The sequence below is a fragment of the Dama dama genome, chromosome 16 (genome assembly GCF_033118175.1).
Source record: "Dama dama isolate Ldn47 chromosome 16, ASM3311817v1, whole genome shotgun sequence".
Taxonomy (NCBI): domain Eukaryota; kingdom Metazoa; phylum Chordata; class Mammalia; order Artiodactyla; family Cervidae; genus Dama; species Dama dama.
The window spans coordinates 27,576,749-27,603,778 of NC_083696.1; the positions used below are offsets into that span (position 1 = coordinate 27,576,749).

Below are 27,030 nucleotides of genomic sequence, written 5' to 3' on the forward strand. Positions count from 1 at the left end.
GTGACTTGTCCCACCATTCCAGTCCCCTTTGCACGTTGAGTGACAGAGGATGGCTTTTTACAAGTCTCAGAGAAACAGGGCACATGAATAATCCAGTTCATGTTCTAAATCATCTTGTTTGGTTCAGGCCAAGTCATGGCACTTGTGGGATCTGCCAAAACAGAAGCTCCCCTGCCCTGGGGTGGGTGGGGTAGTAGGAGATGGAATTTGTTTAGAACCATCTCTCACCACTAGGGAAGGCTACAATGTCCCTGGAAAGATACTGTCTGATTCTGCTACTAATTTGGTTCCGATGACCTTGAAAAACTGAGGGGTTTCTGTATAACTCCTCGTATATAAAGGGCTGTAACAATGAGATTTCAGGGCAGCACCTGAGGCCTTCACAAATCAGAGCTAAGGATCCAGGAGTGGGACCAGGAGCCTTGCCCTCTGTTGTAACCCAGCAGGATATCAGTTCACCTGCAAATTCATCTCTAAGGTACAGTCTGTTCAGCTCTGTGTTGTCAGGTGTGGGAACAGCTTACCTCTGGAGCTGGGAGTTGAGTCCCAATTCTTATACATGTGTTCTTTTTTGGCCACTTAGACTCATTTTTTTTTACCCGCTTCTGCACCAGTTTGGAAATAGAGTTAGGCCAACAGAGTTTTTCTGTCTCTGATTTCTATGTGTCAGTTATGCATGAATTTCAAGTTAAAGAGTGTGAGAAGTCAGAAATTAGCTTTTTATCTCACTGAGGAAGGCTTTCTTGAGATTAAATAAAATGCAGAGTACATCTCATGTTGATTAATGGATAACTTAGTCCCAATGAAACATTGATTGTGAGTGCCAGAAGCATGGAGGCTTCTCAGAAAGCTGAAGGTCAGGAGAGTTAATCTTTAGTTGGGTTTTTCACTTGACTGAATTACTTGGAACTTGGGAAATTAAACTGTAGAAGTTTTTTTTGTTTTAGTTTATATAATTCATCATTGCCTTGCCCCTCATTAGATGACGTAAGTGCTTGAGCCTCAAACAAAATCAAAGTTCAATAAATGTTATTTGATTAAATTGATATTTATTTAAAGGAAGTTCTAGTACTCTTTCAGTATAAGTTATTTAGCAAATCACCAGTTTCCAAAGGAACTGTGACTTTTCCAAATTGGTAATGAGTTGCTGCAAATAAAACTAATTATTTTAATAGATATAAACTTTAGTAAAAAGTACTTTGCTGCAGAGATGCAGAGGAACAGAACTGCTCATTTGGCAAAGAATAGTCCCCTTTTGCTACAGTGCCTTTATGTCTAATCATTGATATTTGCCCTTCACTTATGTGTAAAGCAAACAGATATCCTCATTGGGAAGATATAAACTGAAATACAAAGCTCCTATAATGCTGAAAATACAGATTATTCCCTTGAACTTGATACTAATGGATTTCCCTGACTATTAGAGCTAGAAGGGAAGCTTGGTGAAAGTCTAAACCAAATAGCTCAATTCACAGATGAGGTGACTGAAGTGAAGTGTCCTTGCCAAAATCTAAAAAGAAATTCTGTAAGCAAAGTAAATGAAACTCACAAATAAAAACCATTTAAATATGTATTTAAGAAATGAATATGTTAATCATAATACAGTTGGGATAACTAGAGACCACATATCATCAAAAGAAAATAGCAGAAATAGAAAGCAATAATTGGCCATTTAGATTATCTACCTACTGTGAAAACTCTGAACATTTTAAAAAATTATCTCAAAATATGTATCTTTCTGATTAGCACAAGAATGCAATGAAACTTGTTAAAATTTATGTTTGTTTAAATGATGAGTTCTTTTTATGTTTGAACACAATTGAATTGAAATACATACTGGCTTTTTCTAAGTCTATAAACATTCCAACACACATAACTGCAGAGCAATATGGAATTATACTTTCAGTGTTTAATAATACATAGCCTTTGACCTGTAATTATACTTCTAGGAGTTTATGCTCCATATAAACTTGTGAACAAAATGAATAATTCACTCTATAATTTTTTTGTAGTAGATCCGAATAGGAATTAACTTAATGTCCATCCATGTAAGCATGCTTAAGTAAATGATAGCAAATCCATTAAAAATGCTGACCATAAAAACAATACAGGCTGGAAAGGAAATATTTTTTAGAGTGAAAAATTAGAAATGGAGGACAGTGTACTTAATATAGTTCAACCTGTGAAAAAACATGCACACATCTGGTTTCATAAAAATGGAAATATACATAAGACATCATTCACAGTGGATATCTTTGAAAAGTATATCTGGCAGCAGCAAGGAAAGAGAAGACTTTGGGTATTATATCCTTTCAGTACTTTTTGAAATAGTTTGCTGTGTACTACCATATTTTCATATTCTTCAAGGAGCATCTTTGCTAATACTGTAAAATTTCAAAACTTGTTGATCAAATTATTTGGGGATTTCCTGACGAGAAAGATTGAATAAATTATGGCATGCAATACTTTTCATATGTATCCCCAAATATATGGATGGTCACAACAAAGGGAAAAAAATTTAAACGGACCTACAATACTCAGAGAGAAAAAGGAGAGCGAATGCTTCCGTAAGCCTCCAAATTTTGGTTTCAAGTGTCTTATCTCCGTCAATGGGCTTCCCTGGTGGCTTAGAGGTTAAAGCGTCTACCTGCAATGCGGGAGACCTGGGTTCGATCCCTGGGTCGGGAAGATCCCCTGGAGAAGGAAACGGCAACCCACTCCAATGCTCTTGCCTGGAGAATCCCATGGACGGAGGGGCCTTGTAGGCTACAGTCCACGGGGTTGCAAAGAGTCGGACTCAATCACCACTAAGTGTACCAACTGTGTTTATTCTCCTTGTCATCCCTGCTCACTGTTTCCTCCTCACACTCCAGTCTTCCTGACTTTTTCTGTTTAGATATAGCTGCCTCTCTTACATCTCTTGATTTTCTAATGAATTATGTTTTATTAATCACAATGATCCAGCTTATTTAGAAACCATCATCTATGGTGCAAAAATGTGAGTTAACAACCATCATGATTTTTATTCTCCCTTAAGAAAGCAATAAAGATGATTTAGGAGGTTTGTTCCAGACATTCCATTTTCTAAAAGAAAAAAAAAAATGTTTCTGGACACACAAAGATATTGGGAAATCAGACTCTGGCTAATGTCCACTGTTTTAAAAAAGATGCACAGTTCATTTTCTGTTCAGAAAAATGTAACGTTGATTAGTGACAGTCAAATAGCCAATGGGCTAGAATTTGCTGGGGTGGGGTTGTCAGGGTGAGGGGGGAGAAAAATATTTTAGTCAGATTTCATATTTTGGCTATCTTACCACTTACCTTTAAAGCTTTTTCAAAGAATATAAAATTTGCTAGAGGAGCTATCACTTTTAACTTAAAATTTGTTGGAGAATTTACCAGATGAGTGACATCATCATGAGGAAATCACAGGCGTTTTGCCCATTGGACAGGTAAGTTTATGATGCCCTGAGTGAAGGGTGCTGTATTAAGCAAGGTACTTGGCCTACAGTGTTCAGAGTACAGTTAATGGGACCTGGCTCTTGGTCCCAACTCAGCCAGGCACAGAGGTTCTTTGTGCTTCAATGGAGTTGGGCAAATGTAGACCCAGGGTTTCTCTGTGATGGGCAGGATGGGCTTTATCGCCCCCCAGTTCCCTTTCAACCCCAATTAGATGACTAGGCATCAGTGGAGCAGCAGCCTGCTGCTGCTGCTGCTGCTAAGTCGCTTCAGTCGTGTCCGACTCTGTGCGACCCCATAGACAGCAGCCCACCAGGTTCCGCCGTCCCTGGGATTCTCCAGGCAAGAACACTGGAGTGGGCTGCCATTTCCTTCTCCAATGTATAAAAGTGAAAAGTGAAAGTGAAGTCGCTCAGTCGTGTCCGACTCTTTGCGACCCCATGGACTGCAGCCTACCAGGCTCATCCGTCTATGGGATTTTCCAGGCAAGAGTGCTGGAGTGGGGTGCCATTGCTTTCTCCGAGCAGCAGCCTAGATGTGGCCAATGTAAACCTACAGTGCTTAGTGATGATCAGAAAGGTGGAGGAGGTCAAACTGTTTGCTTTCGCTTTGCAGTTTTTAATTTTAACTCTGCATGTGCTGAGTGTATATTTCTCCCTGGAGAATGGAAGGGCAACCCACTCCAGTGTTCCTGCCTTGAGAATTCCGTGGACAGAGGTGCCTGGGGTCTACAGTCCATGGGGTTGCAGAGTCAGATATGGCTGAGTGACTAATGCACTAAGGCATAGCTACATAGCCCATGGAGATCTCCACGGTTTTTCCCATTAGACCATGTAGGACTCAAAAACTGGTGACCAAAGAGCTAAATCTGGCCAACAGACATTTTCTGATATTTACACACATGCTTAAAATGTCTTAAATTCACTATCAGCATTTTAAAATAAGGAGATTACATATTTTTAAAACTTAGAATTTTCAGCTTCACTTGAAAAACTTTTGGCAGCACTGGGACTAAGCACTGCTGGCAAAAGTCAGTTAGAGCTAAGTGACAGTATCTCCTTCAAATGGGCCATGTATTCCAGAATTTGTTACAGAGCTGTCTAAACAAGCCTGGACCTGCAGGCTTCTGCAGCCCTTGATTTGTAGGCAGTCAGCATTTGCTGTTGTTGTTGTTTAGTCACTAATTTACATCCAACTCTTTGCAAACCCTATGGAGTGCAGCACGCCAGGCTCCTCTGTCCTCCACTATCTCCCAGAGTTTGCTCAAATTCATGTCTGTTGAGTCAGTGATACTATCTAACCCTCTCTTCTTCTACTGCCCTCTTCTCCTTTTGCCTTCAATTTTTCCCAGCATCAGGGTCTTTTCCCTCATTCACAATCAGTATTACAAATATAAATAGACAACCCAGGATTTTATTAAGCACTACTGTAGTCAGGTGCTGAATGCTTATCACAGCAGTTTTTTCAATGGAAAACTTACTAATCTTGTGAAAGTATATATTGTTCCATTTTACAGATGTGAAAAAAACAGACTTGGTTCAAGTAACTTGCCCAAGCGGAATGTAGAGATGTCCTAATTCATAGTTCAGGGTTCTTTCCATGACTCAGGTTAGGCTGTGCTCTTGAAGGGGTTAATTCTAAACTCATTGAAAATGCTCCTCTGAAATAGAATGACCCATAATTCACAACTGTCAATAGTGTCAGAGAAATGCACCTGCTTAATAAAGCTGTTTTTTAGATTTTTATTTTGAAACCATTTTAGATTTAGATTTCAAAGTTGTGAATCTGTCACCCAGTTTTCTCTAATGTTAACATCTTATATAATCAGGTACATTTACCAAAACTATATAATAAAAATTACAATAAAATTAACTGCAGATTTTGTTCTGATTCCTCCAATTTTTCCACTAATGTTTTTTTTTTTCCTGTTTCAGGATCCAATCCAAAATACTACATTGTATTTATGTAATTTAGATGAGATATATGTATATATATGTGTGCCTGTGTAAATATATATCCTTAGTTTCCTCCAGTCTGTGACAGTTTTTCAGTCTTTCCTTATCTTTTGTGACCTTAACAATTTTAATGGGTAGTGGTCAGGTATTTTGTAGAGTGTTCCTGAATTTGATTTGTCTGCAATTTTCTTGTGACTAGACAGGCAGAACTTTCTGGAGTTAAGGAAAGTATACCACAGAGATGATGTGCCCCTCTGTCTTATATAAGAGGACATGCGATATCAACACTGCTTATTACTAGGGATGCGAACCTTGTTCATATGATTAAGGGTGCTATTAATTTCTCTACTGTAAATTTTACTATTTTCTCCTCAGTCACCAAGTCATCCAAAACTCAAGGGGAGGGGGAATTCAGCTTCATTCTCGGGTTGGGGGTGAGTAATCAACAATTTATCGTCATAAGTTAAAATTATCACAATAATTACTAAATTTTTGGAGAGGTTTTTTTGAGGCTACACAAATACCCTGTTTCTTCTTAAAGTTTTCTCCACTAATTTTATCACTCATCAGAGGAGTCCACCTGAGGCAGCTATGTGGTATTCTTATGGTGATATTTCAATTCCCCTAATTCCTTCTACATTTATTCATTGGAATTATTCTAAAAGGGATGATTTTCCCTTCTATCCCATTTATTTATTTCAATAATTTATATGAGATTCATCCTTTGGGTTATAACTAATATCATGTTATTTATTTTGTTGCTCAAATTGTTCCCAGTTTTGGATATTGGGAGCTCTTTCAAGTTGGTCTCCCATCTTTTTTCAATTCCCTTCACTTTTTTAAAGACTTTTCTTACTTTTTGACATTACAAAATGCTCAGTAGCAGGGATTTTAATAGGTAACATGTGTCCAAGGTTTATTTATCAGAGGTCAATGCTCTGCATATGAAGTTGGCAAGGCAGAGTGGTAAATGTGAGAGAAGCAAGGTGAGTGAGTGAGTGAATGAGTTAAAGTCACTCAGTCGTGTCCTACTCTCTGGGACTCCAATGGTGATTTTTCTCTTGAAAGAAGAGAACAGTAGTTTTTAGTTTTTTAACATCTTATTTGGAAAAAAAAAAGTCAAGATTGTGAAATGTTACAAGAATAGTTCTGATCTAGTCACAAACCTCCCAGTCTAAGCCCACAGAGACACAGAGATTCTCAGGATTGAGAGCATAGTTTGGACCTCAGTGAGTCCAACCAATGCCCTTGCAGAGAATAATTATATTCTCTGATGACAGAAACTAAGTAGTCTTTATTTTTTCTAGGGTAGGTGAATTTTCCCCTAAATGAGTGAGGAAAGTGGTTCAAATTGCGGGAGGTGATGACAGGACTTTTGGAATCAGACAGCATAGGTTCAATGCTCAGCATCAGTGTTTACTGGTTCTGTGATTTGAACAAAAATTTAAACCTTCTAAACCTGTTTCTTGCCTGATAACAGGAAATAAGATCTACTTCCTAGGGCTATTTATATAATTAAATGAGATAATTTTCCAGATCTCATTAGCAACTGCAACTCATTCATCACCTGCTGCTACTTCTGTGTGATGTCAATATCTGATGAGTGAACAGACCAGGGACCGTGAAATCCACAGGTCAGGGGTAGATTCAAGACTTTCCCCCTTGTTAACCCTGTGGCTCAGGGTAAGTCACTAAGCTTCTCAGGCTTACTTTCTTATCCACAAATACAGAAATAATAAAACCTACCACAATATTGAGGGTTAAATGAGACAACATTTGGTACTGTACTTGATGTAGATGCATAATCTGAATATAGATGAAAATGATGAGGATATTTTCCCATGAGCCAGTTATTATGTTAAGTGTTTTAAATCTAATCTCATTTAATTCTCAGAACAATCTTTTTTGGTATGAGAACTTTAAGCTTTAGAATGGTTGTAGAAATTTCCCAGGGTTACATGGACTCAAGGCCACTTCTTTATTTAATTAACTACTTGCCTAATAATTATTGGTATTCCTCCTTCATGACTTACTGTCATTCCAATTAATTTAGATAAGTCCCAGAGGAAACAAGAGGACTGAATTTTTATGAGCACATTCAATACAAGTTGTTATTTTCTTATTAGTCTTCTCTTACTTAAAATCTTTAGCTATCTCAGAATTCACTTGTACCGTCCCAGGCAGTTTTTTATTTCACCTATGCCTTTTCTTAAGACCCAAATATAATCAGTTCAGTTCAGTTGCTCAGCTGTGTCCGACTCTTTGCGACCCCATGGACAGCAGCACGCCAGGCCTCCCTGTCCATCACCAACTCCATCGAGCCAGTGATGCCCACCAACCATCTCATCCTCTGTTGTCCCCTTCTCCTCCCACCTTCAGTCTTTCCCAGCATCAGGGTCTTTTCAAATGAGTCAGCTCTTTGCATCAGGTGGCCAAAGTATTGGAATTTCAGCTTCAGCATCAGTCCTTCCAATGAACATCCAGGATTGATCTCCTTTAGGATGGACTGGTTGGATCTCCTGGCAGTCCAAGGGACTCTCAAGGGTCTTCTCCAACACCACAGTTCCAAGGCATCAGTTCTTGAGTGCTCAGCTTTCTTTGTAGTCCAACTCTCACATCCATACGTGACTACTGGAAAAACCATAGCTTTGACTAGAAGGACCTTTGTTGGTAAAGTTGTCTCTGCTTTTTAATATGCTATCTAGGTTGGTCATAACTTTTTTTCCAAGGAGCAAGTGTCTTTTAATTTCATGGCTGCAGTCACCATTTGCAGTGATTTTGGAGCCCCCAAAAATAAAGTCAGCCACTGTTTCCACTCTTTCCCCATATATTTCCCATGAAGTGATGGGACCAGATGCCATGATCTTAGCTTTCTGAATGCTGAGCTTTAAGCCAACTCTTTCACTTTCATCAAGAGGCTCTTTAGTTCTTCTTCATTTTCTACCATAAGGGTGGTGTCCTCTGCATATCTGAGGTTCTTGATATTTCTCCTAGCAATCTTGATTCCAGCTTGTGCTTCCTCCAGCCCAGTGTTTCTCATGATTTACTCTGCATATAAGTTAAATAAGCAGGGTGACAATATACAGCCTTGGCGTACTCCTTTCTCTATTTGGAACCAGTCTGTTGTTCCATGTCCTGTTCTAACTGTTGCTTCCTGACCTGCACAAGGATTTCTCAAGAGGCAGGTCAGGTGGTCTGGTATTCCCATCTCTTTAAGAATTTTCCAGAGTTTGTTGTGATCCACACAACAAGGCTTTGTCAAAGGCTTTGGCGTAGTCACTAAAGCATAAGTAAATGTTTTTCTGGAGCTCTCTTGCTTTTCAGTTTCCAATGCCAATGAGTTTTACTCTATTGTTTATCTTAAAGAGGAGAATTATTTCTCATTATCCATGTTCCTATCAACACTTGGAAAATGAAAAGATAAATACAGTAAACCTGATATATATTTTTAAAGGTTGGGAATCACTTATTCCTAAGAGTTTCTTATTAAAAAAATAACTCATTTATGTGAATGTTTCCAGATAACTCAGTGGGTAAAGAATCTGCCTGCAATACAGGAGATGAGAGTTAGATCCCTGGGTCAGGAAAATCCTCTGAAGGAGGAAACAGCAACCCCTCTTATAGACAGAGGAGCCTGGGGGGCTACAGTCCATGGGGTCACAGAGTCAGATACTACTGAGCATGGCACAACATGGTCATGATAGCTATTTAAGTTTGCTGCTCCTGATTTTTGAGCCACTGAAGTTGGGGAAAACATATCTATCTAGGTGTCAATAAAAACTAATTGTCTTATATTCTTAGAGAATCTCAGGATTGTTGTTTCATTGCTAGGTCCTGTCTGAGTGTTTTGTGACTCCATAGACTGTAGCACGCCAGGCTCCTCTGTCCTTGGGATTTCCCAGGCAAGAATATTGAAATGAGTTGCCATTTTCTTATCCAGTGAATCTTCCCAACATAGAGATCAAACCCACGTCTCCTGCGTTAGCAGGCAGATCCTTTACCACTGAGCCACCAGGGAAGCCCTAATACTGGGAATTTAAAAAGACTTCAAAAGTACACACATAGATTCATCTAAAGAGTCTATTCCTCTCTAATTTGCATACACCATGGGATGAAAGTAGCAAGTTGAAATATAAAAGGGATGAGGGTAAAGATCTAAACTTGGGTTTATTTTAAAAAATCAATTTCACAAGAACATAATGGAAACAACTGAGTTTGAAAATTTTCTCAGTAAAAGATAAGATCTTAATCTCAAAGATCTTTAAAAATGACTCAGGAGTTCTCAGCTACCTGATGAGTTTATGTGTCCAGACATTCCTTAGCATTTTTTATCCCTGTAACTATATAAGCAACACTGATCTATCCCATAGTAGATTACAGTGGTTTTCCCTTCTTCCTGACTCCACTCAGAGAACAACTTAGGAAAGTAATGCCTTTTCAGTCTCATTGGAGCCCCTACAGGGGCAGCACTACAGACGTAGTTGATGAGACATGTGAGGATGCAGAGAAAGTAACTATCAGTGCTTAGGTTTCCCATCAGCACTCCTAGGGAAAGCTGGACACCTTTCATTTTCTGTCCCCTGCCTCATTTTGATATTTTCCTAAAAAATGGTTTTGTAAAGTTACTGTTAATTCTGTTTCTTGAGGCGAAAAATGAGAAGAGCTACTACCGTGCTGCTTATAGCACCATATATGATGCAATAGATGTAAAACAAGTAAAAATAAAGGAGTACAGGTGGCATAGATCATCTAAAACAAAATGTATTTCCTGTATTGAATGTAAATTCTTACATGCCATCATGATCCTAAATGCTGAAGTTCACATTTTCCAGCAGTTTCTAGCAAAACAAGAAGATTATGAAGTAACATGGGAGGATTGAGTAAAACTTTGGCAGAGTAGCAACTGTCAACTTTAGTAAGACAATCACTTCTTAAACATATTGGACATTATTTAGTGAATGGGATTATAAAATATGACCACAAGGATCCCCAAATATAGTATCCTACATGATGTGAAGGTGAAACATAACCAAGAAGTTTTGCTGAAGTGTTCTCTGTACATTGTTCAACTCTGGGCCTTGTACAAAAATGGAAGCATCTTATCCCTTAAGTATAAGGCTTTCCAGTTCTGACAGCTCATCAACAGAGGTAAATTAACCTTAAATACATCTGAGCCAAGAAAGAGTAAAACATTTAATACCATTTATAAAGAGGTGCTCAGTCGCTCAGCTGTGCCCAACTCTTTGCAACCCCATGGACTGTAGCCCACCAAAACTCCTCTGTCCATGGAGTTTCCCAGGCAAGAATACTGGAGTGGGTTGCCATTTCCTACTACAGGGGTTCTTCCTGACCCAGGAATTGAACTTGCGTCTCCTGCATTGGCAGGAGGATTCTTTACCACAGAGCCACCTGGGAATCCCTGAAGTGAAGATGATAAGAGCTTGTTTAGGTGATGGTTCAAATTCATTACATTTTTTGATCTTTTACCAGGGATAGGACAATAGACTGTAAGCTCCCTGAGGGTAGGCATGTGTTGTGTTGGTAGATGAACGTTTGGGGAATTAATGGCAGCGTATTAGGTGGTTTCCTCTACATTACCATATCTAATCTCTAGTTTATGGATAATGAAACTATGGCTCAGAGCAGTTGAAGGAGTTATTGCCCAAAGTCACAGCAGTAACAACAGTTCTCAGTCCTCCTTCTTAGCTCCTTGGCCATCCTCTAGATGTGGTAAATGGGGCCAGAACCAAATTTGTGTTTGGTAGGCCACTGTACCTATATGCTATCTAATAATTGAGGTGGGAGTTGGTGGGAAGTTTCAACCCCTTTGCTGCTGGGATGACAGCAAGAGCCACGCTGGCCAATGAGGATGGTGTTTGCACATTCAGGTTTGGAGGCAGGAAAGTGACTGCTCAAAGAGATTGGCAGGAAGAAGGGAGACAAAGTGAAATAGTACAAGATGCCCTGCAGAGAGAGGCTGTGGAGGGGGTTTTGAGAAAAGGAAGAAAGATGTAAAGCTAAAGTCTTAAATGGAGAACACATCCGTTAAGAGAAGCAATTAGGGAGCTGTCAGACGGCACGCAGTTGAAAACCCTCTTTTCTTCAGCAAGCAGTGTTCACCTCCGTCTTAAATGTGATGTCTTGAAGCAGAGCATGTGCTCTGCAAATGACCATGTCTTCCCTGCTCGCTGTTGCTCGGGTCTAGTGGCTTCACTCCCCTAGGAGTAGAGGGAGCCTGGCTTGACTCCTGAGAATATCTGAGTTTGACCCTTGTTCAAGTCCTCCCAAATGTCACAGCCTCAGAAGTGCTTTCTGACACAAAGGAAACAGGAAGCAGTGCTAGCATGCATCAGATTATTCAAAGCCTGCTGCTCGAATTCCCAAAGGCTCACTCTGATTTAATTTATTCCTTGGATGTGTAGATATCACCCTGCTTTCAGCTGTTTCTCTTAACCTAACCTAATTCTTAACTACACAACTGAAATGATTTTTGAAATAAAATCCTCCTTCCATATCCAAATTGCACCTTTTTTTAATGAATGGAATGAATGTGAAATGACATGATGGTGTGAGCAGTCTATGTTCCTGCATAGGCCTCTTTTTTAAAAATGAAAATCTCTTTAGAAAAAAATATTCTAAATATCAAGAAAAGAAGTTAGTGAACAAACTATCCTTTTTCTGAATACCAAATATCTAGTATAAACTTGAAATTTTTAGGGACATTTTGTAATAAAAGAATGTGTGAATAAATCTTGCATTAGCTTTTGTCTACTTCAGTTGCAAGTCTGCATTAACACTTTCCTCCCAGGTGAAAGCAAGTGGTATTTTCTTATCTAGTGTTTATAGAGGCAGAGATCACATCAAGAGAGTGAGAGGCCTTAGATAGCTTGAACTAAATTCATAGGAAACCTAATTGCACACATTCTATACTCTAATTCTATGAATGAAAATTTAATATGATATACACTTGTTAAAATCTGATATATACTTTTATTAACAACTCTTTTAATGTCAAGTGACCAGGAATTTATCAGAAATATGTGCATTGAATCCTATCGCCAAGGACAGAAAACAAATGGGAAATGCACCCTTATAAAACAGAACATGCTTCCATCAGGCTGCAGAATGGGCTCTGCTCTACTCTTAAGACTCAGGGTCAGAGAGAATCTGGAGAGACTCTAGAGTATAGCACCTTCCCTCATGCTCCTGACAGTTTTGTCTGAGTCATTTGTGACTACAGAAATGACCAGATGACTAGAAGATGGGTCTAGGAGAAAAAATAGGAGTGGATTTGGAAAAAATCTTCATGGAATACTTAAAGCTGCCTTCAGTTCCAGAAAAACCAAGCTTCTTTCTACTTTAAGACATTTATACATCCCTCTAAGTGGGAAGGTCTTGCCACCTCTCTGGTACAGACAGTGTTAGTCACTCAGTCTTGTCTGACTCTGTGCGACCCCTTGGACTGTAGCCCACCAAGCTCTTCTGTCCATGGAATTCTGCAGGCAAGAATACTGGAGTGGGTTGACATTTGTTTCTCCGGGGGATCTTCCTGACCCAGGGATCAAACCTGGGTCTGCTGCATTGCAGGCAGACTCTTTACCCTCTGAGCCACCAAGGGAGCCTTTGATGGTACAGGTGCCAGTCTATTATTATAAATATAAACAAAATGTTCTGAATTACTCTGTATTATAAATATTATGTTATATGAATAAATTGCATATTCTAGAATATAAAATATTATAATTATATGTCTGTATTATAGAATTATAATTATTCTATATTATGAATGCAAAATAATAAATGGATTACTTATTCCCTGAAACCTTTTCTAAACTTCTCTCTCAACCCTCTGGGCTGCCCACCTAGGCAATTCAGCTTACACGGGATCACTGGCACTCTGTAGTGAGGGACTGAAGGTCAAGGTCCTTTCTAATCTCCAGCCGGAGACAAAGCTTTTCTCTGAGTAGGCACTCACCAGTAAGTAGAAAAGGATTTGTTTTACAGTCTTTGCATCTACTTGCCCCCGAAAGCCACTAAGATCTGAAGACTGAGCAATGTTTAGGTAAAAAGTAAATGATTTTTAGTATTAAACATGTATACTTTCATGGGACATACACACACATGCTACATGAACTTGCTCTGGATATGCCCAATTCCAAAATAGTCACCATTTCTTGTGACAAGGATTAATAGAAATAGAGGGCATGCACTTTTAAGATGGACAGACCAACATCTAAATTTCTGCTCTTTCATGTTCAGTTATGAGGCTATAGGCAAATTCTGTCTCTCAGTTTCTTCATCTGAACCATGAAGAACTCATGAAGAAACTGAGAGTGTTTAAGACATTTATACATCCCTCTGTCTGAACTGTTGTGAGGATCAAATGGGACAATGTGTAAGAAATGCCTATTATACTATATGCTCAATAAATTGTAGTTGTTCAGTCGCTCAGTCCTGTCTGACTCTTTGCGACCCCATGGACTGCAGCATGCCAGGCTTCCATGTCTTTCACCATCTCCCAGATCTTGCTCAAACTCATGTCCATTGAGTCAGGGATGCCATCCAACATCTCGTCCTCTGTTGTCCCCTTCTCCTCCCACCTTCAATCTTTCCCAGTATCATGGTCTTTTCTAAACGAGTTGGCTCTTCACATCAGTTGGCCAAAGTATTGAAGTTTCAGCTTCAGCATCAGTCCTTCCACTGAATATTCAGGGTTGATTTCCTTTAGGACTGACTGGTTTGATCTCCTTGCAGTCCAAGAGGCTCTCAAGAGTCTTCTCCAACACCTCAGTTCAAAAGTATCAATTCTTTGGCACTCAGCCTTCTGTATGGTTCTACTCTCACATCCATACATGACTACTGGAAAAACCATAGCTTTGACTATATGGACCTTTGTTGGCAAAGTAATGTCTCTGCTTTTTAATATTTTTAATTAATGTCTCTGCTGTCTAGGTTGGTCATAATTTTTCTTCCAAGGAGAAAACGTCTTTTAATTTCATGGCTGCAGTCACCATCTGCAGTGATTTTAGAGCCCAAGAAAATAAAGTCTGTCACTGTTTCCATTGTTTTCCCATCTCTTTGCCATGAAGTGATGGGACTGGATGCCATGATCTTAGTTTTTTAAATGTTGAGTTTTAAACCAGCTTTTTCACTCTCCTCTTTCACCTTCATCAGGAGGCTCTTTCAGTTCAGTTCAGTCGCTCAGTCATGTCCGACTCTGCAACTCCATGAATCGCAGCATGCCAGGCCTCTCTGTCCATCACCAACTCCCGGAGTTTACTCAAGCTCATGTCCATCGAGTCGATGATGCCATCCAGCCACCTCATCCTCTGTCATCCCCTTCTCCTCCTGCCTTCAATCCCTCCCAGCATCAGAGTCTTTTCCAATGAGTCAACTCTTCACATGAGGTGGCCAAAGTATTGGAGTTTCAGCTTCAGCATCAGTCCTTCCAATGAACACCCAGGACTGATCTCCTTTAGGATGGACTGGTTGGATCTCCTTGCAGTCCAAGGGACTCTCAAGAGTCTTCTCCAACACCACAGTTCAAAAGCATCAATTTTTCGGCGCTCAGCTTTCTTCACAGTCCAACTCTCACATCCATATATGACCACTGGAAAAACCATAGCCTTGACTAGATGGACCTTTGTTGGCAAAGTAATGTCTCTGCTTTTTAATATGCTATCTAGGTTGGTCATAACTTTACTTCCAAGGAGTAAGCTCTTTAGTTCCTCTTCAATTTCTGCCATAGGGGTGGTATCATCTGCATATCTGAGGTTATTAATATTTCTCCCAGCAATCTTGATTTCAGCCTGTGCTTCATCCAGCCCAGCATTTCACATGATGTACTCTGCATATAAGTTAAATAAGCAGGGTGACAATATATGCCTTGATGTACTCCTTTCCCAATTCTGAACCAGTCTGTTGTTCCATGTCCGGTTCTAACAGTTGCTTCTGGACCTGCATACAGGTTTCACAGGAGGCAGATAAGGTGGTCTGGTATTCCTATTTCCTTTAGAATTTTTCACAGTTTGTTTTGATCCACACAGTCAAAGGCTTTAGCATAGTCAATGAAGTGGAAGTAGGTGTTTTCCTGAAATTCTCTTGCTTTTTCTATGATCCAACAGATGTTGGCAATTTGATCTATGGGTTCCCTTGTCTTTTCTAAATCCAGCTTGAACTGAAATTTCTCAGTTCATGCACTGTTGAAATCTAGCTTGGAGAATTTTGAGCACTACCTTGTTATTGTATATGAAATGAGTGCAATTGTGTGGTAATTTGAACATTAATTGGTATTGTCCTTCTTTGGGATTGGAATGAAAACAGACTTTTCCCAGTCCTGTGGCCACTGCTGAGTTTTCCAAATTTGTGGCATATTGAGTGCAGTGCTTTAACAGCATCATCTTTTAGGATATGAAATAGCTCAGCTGGAATTCCATCACTTTTATTAGCTTTGTTCATGGTAATGCTTCCTAAAGCCCACTTGATTTCACATCCCAGAATGTCTGGTTCTAGGTGAGTGATCACACCATGGTGGTTATCTGGGTCATTAAGAATTTTTTTGTATAGTTCTTCTGTGTATTCGTGCCACCTCTTCTTAACCTCTCCTGCTTCTGTTAGGTCCTTACCATTCTGTGCTTTATTGTGACCATCTTTGCATGAAATGTTCCTTTGATATCTGTAAATGGTAGATGTTATTTTTATTCTGTGAGGAAGAATGGAAAGAGCATAACATTTGTTGGGTGCCTGCTATTTGCCATGCTTTGCATCTAGAGCTTTGCACATACCATCTCATTCTACAAACACACACACACACAGAGTTAGGAAATAACTGTTAACAGATAATTTTTTAAGTTAAACTCATGACTCTCACAAATATGAGATGAACTAGTATCAAATTTTTTACTTTATTTAATGACAAAATTAGTAAGATACTAAAACTGATTTAAGGAGAATAAAAAAAAAAAAAAAAACCATATTTAGGCAACCAGGGCTTCCCTGGTGGACCAGATGGTAAAGAATCTGCCTGCTGTGCAGGAGATCTGAGTTCTATCCCTGGATTGGGAAGATCCCCTGGAGAAGGGAATGGCTACCCACTCCAGTATTCTTGCCTGGATAATTCCATGGGCAGAGGAGCCTGGAGGGCTTTAATCCATGGGTTCACAAAATCTGTAAATAGCAGTATATGGATTCAAACATCTTTCATCATTCCAAAATTAGAGTGACTTTATTTGAAGTACTTGGATTTGTTTTCTTTTTATTTTTAGAGGATGAACAATCAATACATTCGTCGGGAAGTCTTCTGCTGTGAAACCTGTCATGAGCTCAAAAGCTTCTGGGAGAAGGAAATTAGCAAACAGACCTGTTACCGGGAACTGGAGGAAGATCGTCAGGGAAGGAGTGCCCTGAGAAAGTATGTGAATTGTTTTTTCACTGTTTTACAAGGGAGATTTCCCCAGAAATATACCAGATGTGAAGATGGAGAAGCTGAATTATTTTCATTACCTACTGTCCTCATTATGGAAATGTTGGATGCGATATTGTTAGGTCAGTGCAAGCCACAAATCAAAAGGAGAATAAGGCTTAGAAGGAAGGTGTTTATTATAGTCACAGCTTTCAGAGAGAGTATCGCTGCATGCCATTCAGTGCCACAGGGGAAGCACCGGGTTTTGGCCAGGTGACAGAAGATGAAAGCAAGGGGTAAGTCTAAGTCAGAGCCTTTATTGGTGTTTCCAAGGAAAAGACAAGTCAAGGCAGAGTAAACAGCTTAGGACTGGCTAGTTTGAGTAATGCCCAGGGGTTTTGGGATTTATGGGTGGTCCCTAGTTGTCTTGTGCTTGTCCTGGCCCTGGGATGGTATAGGGCAGAAGAAATACGGCTTTATGTATGATAGAGAGATAAGGAGGTGGTAGGGGCCATAGACACAGGATTGGTTGACATGCAAAAGAAAGGGCTAGCCCTGGGAAGGGCAGCCTTTCTGTGGCCATCAAGCTTTCTAAGATGTCAAAATATCATAAAATATAGAAAATTACAGACATGATTTATTCATCTACTCATGCCACCATCTATATCAGGATTTCTCAACCTTTTAGCATTACTGACATTTAGGGCCTTATAATTCTTTGTTAGTGGAGTAGCTGTCCTGTGCTTTGTAAGAAGTTTAGCAGTATCCCTTAAAACATTAGATGCTGGTAGGATTCCTTTCCCCCATTGTGACAACAAAAATTATCTTCCAACATTGCCATATGTCCCCTGGAGGACAAAGTCACCCCTGATTGAGAACCAATGATATAGATATGAACAAGCTTTTTTGGTATAAACAAAATTGAGTTTCTGTTATTTATATCTTAATGAACTGAAAAAATCTCTTCCTCACCCTGCCTCTGTTGCAATCCCCAGGACACAAGGTCACACTGAATTTCAGAGTTAGATCAACAGATGTGTATAAGTGTGAAAGATCCCACCTTTGAGATCGTACATATTAAGATCTGGGGTGGGGAGGATAATATGGTCTTCCCTTCACTGGCAGTTGAACTTGTTTTAGCTAAAGAGTCTGCTAAGAGGGGAACATTTATTTGTGTGAGAAGACATGTGTCACAGGTGTCAACATTGCTCTGACTAAGACGGCCAGCACTTGCCCTCACATGTGTAGTGCCTTGGAGCAGACAGATCAGCTCAGCTTTTCAGGGACTGTCTGAGTTCTCCATCACTGAAATGGGAATAGCCCAGCCAAGCTGTCTGTTTGCTAAGATGCTCATTCACAAGTGTAATGGCATCTGTGTTCTGAGGGACAATGAGGCATGTGCCTCCATGTTTCTGAGTATGCTGAGCTAAAAACACATATAATTCACATGTATTGTGTTGCACCAACATTAACTTCTTAAAACCCTTCTTCAGCTCCTAAGGGGAAATAGCTGCTCAGTACCCAGAGAAATCAAAATCAAATGTCAGAATATTTGTTTATACATTGCTAATGTAACCATACAGTTTGAAACTTTGTCCTAGAATAATTATCTTCCAGTATACACTTGACCAGGCCAATGAATGGCAATAAACACTTGGGTTCCTATTTCAGCCCCCTGGGTTATGACTTTCCAAAATGCATATATGTAAGTGACAAACACACACTTTAAAAAAACTTTTACCCTCCATTTAAAAAAGTGGCAAATGCAAGCCACTGTGCAATCAAGAAATGTTCTAAATGAGTGGTAGAAGACAAAAATCTAAAAAAAAAAAATCTCAAAAATTTTCACCAATGCCAGAGCCAATAATGCCTTCTGTTGCTAAGCTAAGCTAACCAGCAAGACCTTGTGCCAAATCTGGGTAGAGTGGAAACAGGTGTTTTACCATGGACAGACTTATTAGCTCATGCCTATGGGTTCACTGATGGAGAAGAATGCAGCCAGAGCTGTGGAGAATCCATTTACCCTGGGAACACATGTGAGTTGAAGAGGTCCTGGAGATGAGATCACAAGGCAAAGTGGGTGGCCTCAGAACTAGAAATCCTCTTACTCTCTCTGAGTCTGGCTACAAAGAAGCAACAGCAGGTGTCAGTCTCCTGGAGAAGTAGAAAACGGGTTTGAAATAACTGTTGAAGCAATCTGAGAGAAGTCAAGCGTGCTGTGGGAATAATGAACAAATCTCCTAGTGTGTTGGGACAGTCCAGGTGTATGTATATCATTTTGTTATCATCATGTATTATGCTCCCTTTTATTTTCCAAAGTATCTCAATTTAGATGATAACTTACATGAACCTCTAAGTCTAAATAACCAGGCTGAAACTATATTTGAGTAACTGTATAATACTTACATGAAAAAAATAATGTTTTAATGGAATAAGTATGACCTTCAAAATTCTTCTTCAGAATTTATCAGAACTCACAATGTCAATATACATTAAATCTGGTTGACTTGTGTAACAAGAGGTGTTTATTAGTCCTCACCCCAAGACCATTCACCTTCCTTTGTTTTGATTCCTGCTTATCAGTTATGTCAACTATGCTGTGGTTTTGGGTTCTTCCTACCCAATCATTCCTTCCTTCCTCACCCCACCCCCTAGCCCCTGCTTTATTTTCCATAGGTAATTCCTTCAATTATGCTTCTTGGAGGACCCAAACTGACACATTTTTTTGGGCCTAGCAAGCATGTGATAGAAAAACACTAATTATGTGCCCAACTGATCTCTGATTCTTAGGATTCTAGTTTAAGATTCACCACTCCCCTCACCAAACCCTGCTTTCTAGTCAAAACCCATACTAATCAAGCAGAATTTGTATTCCTAGATATTAATTACAACTCCTTCACAAATCATATGGATCTAGAACAATAAATAGTAGGTATTATTTGGTCTCCATTTGAAAAGTGAGGTCAATATTTCTAGGCTTAAGGTAATAAAAGTTCTCTTCAAGCTTTAATGTCTGTTTAATTACTCTTCTACTGTATCTGACTCTGTATATCAATTTTTAAGTATTATCTTTTTCATATTGACCTTTCTTACTACAGACTAAAAGGTCCATATACATACTGCCATTCACCAAATTACTGAGAGCACAAAGATTAAGAGAAGCAACACGGTAATGAAAGATAGTGACCAGAAGGGGGAAGTTAACAGTATAAATACTCATAAAACAGGATTTAATGGGGATTTAGGTGGATAGTGGCATCTATCATCCATCTGGTAATGTATAGCGATATAGCTACTATAAAAAGTGAATAAATGTGTCATAAACCCCAGATTCCTAAATTCTGTTCCTATAATAAATACATCATTTCAGATGTGTTCATTTGGGTCCTCCAAGAAGCAGAGGGCAAGATGAGGTTAGATGAGTATGAGATTTATTGGGGGAAACTCCTGTGAGAGAAAAATGGGAAGCAAGTTATGGTGTGCTGGTAAATATTTAACAACTACTTCTCTGTGGAGTGTATGTATATATATATACACACACACACACTCAACATTCAGGAAACTAAGACCATGTTGTCTGGTCCCATCACTTCATGGCAAATAGATGGGGAAACAATGGAAACAGTGACAGACTTTATTTTGGGGGGCTCCAAAATCACTGCAGATAGTGACTGCAGCCATGAAATTAAAAGACACTTGCTCCTTGGAAGAAAAGTTATGACCAACCTAGATAGCATATTATGAAGCAGAAACATCACTTTGCCAACAAAGGTCTGTCTAGTCAAAGCTTTTGTTTGTTTTTCTGGTATTGAGCTTCATGAGCTGCTTGTATATTTTGGAAATCAGTTCTTCGACATTTGTTTCATTTGCTATTATTTTCTCCCATCATGAGAGTTGTCTTTTCACCTTGCTTATAGTCTCCTTCATAGTGAAAAGGCTTTTAAGTTTAATTAGGTGCCATTTATTTATTTTTGTTTTTATTTCCATTACTTTATTTTTCTTGGCTCCAAAATCACTGCAGATGGTGATTGCAGCCATGAAATTAAAAGACCTTACTCCTTGGAAGGAAAGTTATGACCAACCTAGATAGCATATTAAAAAGCAGAGACATTACTTTGCCAACAAAGGTCTGTCTAGTCAAAGCTATGGTTTTTCCAGTAGTCATGTATGGATGTGAGAGTTAGACCATAAAGAAAGGTGAGCGCCGAAGAATTGATGCTTTTGAACCATGGTGTTGGAGAAGACTCTTGAGAGTCCCTTGGACTGCAAGGAGATCCAACCAGTTCATCCTAAAGGAAATCAGTCCTGGGTGTTCATTGGAAGGACTGATGCTGAAGCTGAAACTCCAATACTTTGGCCACCTCATGCAAAGAGCTGAGTCATTTGAAAAGACCCTATTGCTGGGAATGATTGAAGGCAGGAAAAGAAGGGGATGACAGATGATGAAATTGTTGGATGGCATCACCGACTCAATGGACATGAGTTTGGGTAAGCTCTGGGGGTTGGTTTTGGATAGGGAAGCCTGGTGTGCTGCAGTCCATGGGGTCGCAAAGAGTTGGGCATGACTGAGCAACTGAACTGAACTGAACTGATATATATACACTTATATGTACATAGTTTATTATAAATTTTACTGATAAAAAGATGTACAACACAAATCTTTACAAACGATAAGAAAACATGCAATGCTTTTTATTACACATTTCATATAGCTAACAGATTCTCATAGCATCTTTCTATTGGCGTTTGCTAATCTTTGTGTCTATAGTCCACCTGTGATTGCAATTCAGCTATGATTTGATGAAATCAGACAAACAATAAATGCTTAATATTTTCAGCTTTCTGGGTCATATGCTCTTGTGTTGCAACTATTCAATTCTGCTACTGTGTGAAAGTAGTCACAGACAGTATCTCAACAAATGGGCAGGGCTATATTCTGATAAAAGTTTATTTACAAAAACAAGCAGTTGGCCAGCTGGATCTCTGAGCAACACATTTTCATGCTCGCCACCCAAAGGAAAAGTTAAAACCCCTTTAATTAATGATGAACCTACATGATACTGGGGCTTCGCAGGTGGCACAGTGGTAAGGAATCTGACTGCCAATGCAGAAGACTCCAGAGACACAGTTTCAATCCCTGGGTTGGGGAGATCCCTTTGATAAGGAAATGGCAACCCTCTCCAGGGGATCTTCCTGATCCAGGAATGAGACTGGGGTCTCCTGCATTGCAGGTGGATTCTTTACCAACTGAATTACCAGGGAAGTCCATGTGTAAGGTCAGTTCAGTTCAGTTGCTCAGTCATGTCCGATTCTTTGTGACCCCATGAATCGCAGCACGCCTGGCCTCCCTGTCCATCACCAACTCCCGGAGTTTACTCAAACTCATGCCCATCGAGTCGGTGATGCCATCCAGCCATCACATGCCCACTAATGGAAAAGCATCAGTTACAAGTTTTATTTCCCCTTTCAAACTGGAAAATTATATCTTTGTGTCATTCATTCTATTTAAAGCTGAAGCAGAATGAGGATGATAACCAATGTCTTTACAGTATTCCCCCATGTCCCTAGTTCTCTCAATATTTCAACTTTCAGTCCTTGGTTGCTAATGTGCTTAAGCAACAACTACAACCAACCAACAGGCCAACATTCCAAATTCTTTCCATTCTCTCTTGAGCCCATAATTGAGCAGACTTTTAAGTAAGAAGTTTCCTGGAGACAGTTTGGTAATAGATGCCTAGAGCTTTCAAAATATTTATACCCTCAGACTTCCCTGGTGGTCCAATGGTTAAGAATTTCCCTGCCAATACAGGGGACCATGGGTTTGATCCCTGGTCTGGGAAGATTTCACATGCTTTCACAACTACTGAGCCCACACCCTACAACTATAGAAGTCTGCATGCCTTAGAGTCTATGCTCTGCAACAAGAGGGACCACTGCAATGAGACTAGACAGTAGCCCCTACTAGACACAACCAGAGAAAGCCTGAGCACAGCAATGATGACCCAGAGCAGTCAAAAATAAAAACAAATTTAAAAAAATTACACCCTCTCGTTATTCACCTCTGGGAATCTCTTCAATGAAAGTAGACTAGTATATGGAAAGAGTATTACATATTATCATATTCATTTTAGCGTTATTTACAAGACTGAAAAGTAAAGCTGAATCCAAGTTTTCTTTATTCTTTACTATATATTCTCATTTATCCATAATAATCATGCACTGCTTTAGCATTGTTATGAATTGTGCCTCCCACCCTGCAAATTTGTATGTGGAAGTCCTAACCCCCAGTCCCACCTCAGAACATGACTGTATTTGGAGATAGGGCCTTTAAAAAAGATGAGAGTTGAAATGAGGCCTTTTATGGTAGTTCCCAGCCCAATCTAACTGTTGTCCTGATAAGAAGAGGTTTGATACACAAAGGGACACCAAGAGTGCACAAACACAGAGAAAAGGCCATGTGAGGATGGATTAAGAAGGCCACCTGCATGCAAAGGAAAGAGGCCTTGGGAGAAATCAAACCTGCTGACACCTCCATCTCAAGCTTCCATCCTCTAAAACTATGAGACAATAAATGTCTGTTGTTTAAGCCAAACAATCTGTGTTATTTCTTTATGGCTGCCCTAGTAAATGAATAAAAGCATTTATCCAACTTAAGAAACTAACCAATTGTATACCTTGGAAAACCAGTGTCCTTCTCAGTTAGGCTCCTTGACATGCTCTCCAGAGAAAATAGCCATCAACAATTTCTCATATATGTCTCCCCAAAACTTTAGTTTTAGTAAGCAAATAAATATGTGTGCTATATTTCTATGCAAAATAGGACCTATACAATCTTCACTATTCTGCAACTTCCTTTGTTAACTTACTCTATCTTGAAAGTTTCTCTATATTAACATTTTCAGTTCTTCTTTAATGTTTTCTACTGTAATGACGTGACAATCAATTTAACCAATCACCTTGAAGGACGTTTAAGCTGTTTTTCATTTTGGGACTTTTCAGTTAATGTTGCAATAAGAATAGTTATACATACATTTTTCATACATGGATAATATTATGGGATAAGTTCATAGAAATTAAGATGTTTTGTCAAAGGATGAATGTTTAAAGTATTGACAACTAGTCTTGCAAAGAGGTTGTTCTAGTTTAAACTTCCTCTCAAGCGTGGGAATGCCAAATTTTACTGTCACTCATTCTGTGTGGTGTCAAACTTTTTATCACTTTTAATCTAACAGGTGAAAATGGCATCTCACTGTTTTAAACTGAATTTAATTAATTACAAGTTTGGTTGAGATCTTTTCATATGCATAGGAACTAGCTGGATTTTTTTTCTGAGGAAACTATATTTATATATGTATAGGCTGTGCCTGTTAGATTATAGACTTTCTTTTTCTTAATTGATTTATATGCCTACATTTCTTTTCTTTTTGTGTACAGATCTATGAGTTTGGCAAATGCTCAGAATCACATAATCACCACAATCAAAATGTAGAATAATTCCATCACTCTGAAAAAATCCCCTTATGCTTCTGCTTTGGGTCAACCTCTGTGCCAATTTCCAGTCCATAGCAACCACTGATCTATTCTACTTCACTATAGTTTTGCCTTTTCCAGAATGTCATAAATGAATTATACAGTATGTAGTCTTTTATGTCTGGTTCTTTTCATTTAGCACAATGTATTTGGGATTTCTTCTTCTTGTGTGTATCAATTGTGTGTATCCATTCCTTCTCATTGATGAGTACTTTTCTATGGTAGGAATGTGTCATAACTTGGTGATCCACTCCCCCACTGAAGTACACTTAGGTTATTTCCAGATTTTGGTGACTATAAATAAAGTGCTATAAACATTCACATACAGATTTCTATGTGAACATAAATTTCTATTTGTCTTGAGTAGACTCTCAGGATTGAGATTACTGGGTCATATGGTTAACATACGGTTAACTGTGTAAGAAACTGTTTTACAAACTGATTGCACCATTTTGTATTTTAATAACAATGTAAGAAAATTCCAATTACTCAGAATCTTGACTAATGCTTGGTGTGAGTTTTTTTGTGAAGGTTTTTTTGGTTTGGTGGGTGAAGGTTGAATTTTAGCTTTGCCGGGGGAGGTGGGGAGAGACAGAGTTGGCTTTGTTTTTGTTTTGGTCTTTCTGTCAAGTGAGTGATACCTCATCGTGGTTTTAATTTATATTTTCCTAATTATATTGAGCATCTTTTATCTGTTTATTTGCCACTCATCCTAATTATGTTGAGTATGTCTTACGGGTTTATTTGCCACTCATAACTTCTTTAGAAAAATGGCCGTTCAAATATTTTATCCGTTATATTATTTTCTTATTATTGAGTTTGAAATATTATATTGTCTAGAAACAAGTCTCTTATCAGACATGTTAAGTGCAAATATTGTTCATGGCTTGTCTTTTAATGGATTCTCTTCACAGTATCTTTCACAGAGCAAATGTTTTAATTTTGATAAAGTCCCAAATTTTCTCTTCTTTTATGAATCATGTTTTTTTGTGTTGTATATAAGAATTTTTCCCTGATCCCAAGATCATGAAGATATTGTTTTTTTGGCTTTGTTGTTGAAGCCTTAGTCTTACTTACCTTCAAGTCTATGATCCATTTTTAGTTAATTTTGTATAAGATGTGGAGTGTGGGTCAAGGGCCATGTTGTTTTTAATATGGATGTATAATGTTCCAGTACCATTTTTTCAAAAGCTATCCTTCGTGCCAGGTGGCTCAGTGGTAAAGAACCTGCCTGCCAATGCAGGAGATGTGAGTTTGATCCTTGGGTTGGGAAGATCCCTTGGAGGAGGAAATGACAACCCATTCCAGTATTATTGCTGGGAAAATCCCATGAACAGAGCCTGGTGGGCTACAGTCCATGGGGTCACAAAGAGGTGGACGTAACTGAGTGACTCAGCGCTCACACATTCTTCCTCCATTGAGTTGTCTTTGTTGGTGATCAAAAATCAGTTGTCTGTGTTTGTGTGTATTTATATCTATACTCTCTATTGTGTTCTATGATCCGTTTGTTCCTTCCCTGATGCTACACTGTCTTGATGATGGTAGCTTTATTTTAAGCCTCGTAAGTCACATAGTATATATCCTCCAACTTTCTTCTACTTTAAAATTGTTTTGCTAATCAACTTCTCTTGCCTTTCCATATAAAATTTAGAATCAGCTTGTTTATAGCTACAGAAAATTCCTGCTGAGATTTTGATTGATATTACACTGAATCCACATATGAATTTTGGAAGGAGTAAATTTTGGAGAAAACTACGCATTCATAGACTGTTCATTACTCTTATTATTTTCTTCATTAATTTGTAAAAAAAAAAAAAATTGTTTCTCTTAAAAATATTCTTCAGAAGAAAATAAACTTCACTGGACCAGCAGATGTGGAAACAAATGCAATAACCATGAATGTTGTTTCTTCTCCTCAGGCTCAGAGAAGAATGGAAGCAGAGACTGGAGAAGAGGCTGAGGATGTTGGACAATCCTGATGGAAAGGAAAAGCAGGAAAACACTGTGGGCTGAGAGCTTCCGGCTTCATCCACTTCAAAGATAATAAACCACCAAGGGCACTTTTCTAGGAGAAAAACTAACACCCAAGTTATGTTGACTTACTCAGCAGGACACTCTTTATTTGCTCTCCCATTTGTGAAGGGATTTACATGTGAAACCTCCCCTAGTGCTAATGGGACTCTTTATCCATCTCAATCCTCCCTGTCACAGAGGACAGGATGACCGCCAATGGGATATGAAGCTTGGGGTATCTAATATAAAAATCTCTTGGAATTAGCACTTCCAAGTTTCAAAGATCCACGTAATGTACTTTATTTCCACATTTTCTTCTCATTTTGAAATCTGAATATTTTATTCAAGCTTACCAGGGGCAAATACTGTTTGGGAACCTGGCTTCCCTAAGTATTCTGGAAAAACAGAGTCATACAATCTTTTTTCCTGTCCCCACCCCCCCCCCCTTTTTAAATGAAGACAGAAATGCTACTACTAACAGAAAGAAAGCTAAAGAAATTATTCTCATAAAAAGAATAATTTTTAACATTATGGTTTGAAAATGAACTGAACTAAATTATTTTCTCCTCATACAAATTTTTATAAACTTTTAAGTAGAAGCATGCAGTGAAAGCAGGATAATGTTAATAAACTTGGTTGTTGTGTCCTCAATGGTGTGTGTCCTGTGTTAAC

The 27,030-nt window shown here is 38.9% G+C and overlaps 1 protein-coding gene across 1 annotated transcript in view; it reads left to right on the forward strand.

Annotated features, from left to right (window-relative positions):
- LOC133071426 (uncharacterized) overlaps positions 1 to 26,829 on the forward strand; it is a 93,698-nt gene extending 66,869 nt beyond the window's left edge. Inside the window, exons 3-4 of the mRNA XM_061164012.1 lie at positions 16,679 to 16,824; positions 26,265 to 26,829. Of these exons, the coding sequence (XP_061019995.1) occupies positions 16,679 to 16,824; positions 26,265 to 26,358 (240 nt within the window). The 3' untranslated portion in view covers positions 26,359 to 26,829. The remainder of the gene's footprint in view (positions 1 to 16,678; positions 16,825 to 26,264) is intronic.
- Positions 26,830 to 27,030: the final 201 nt, after the last annotated feature.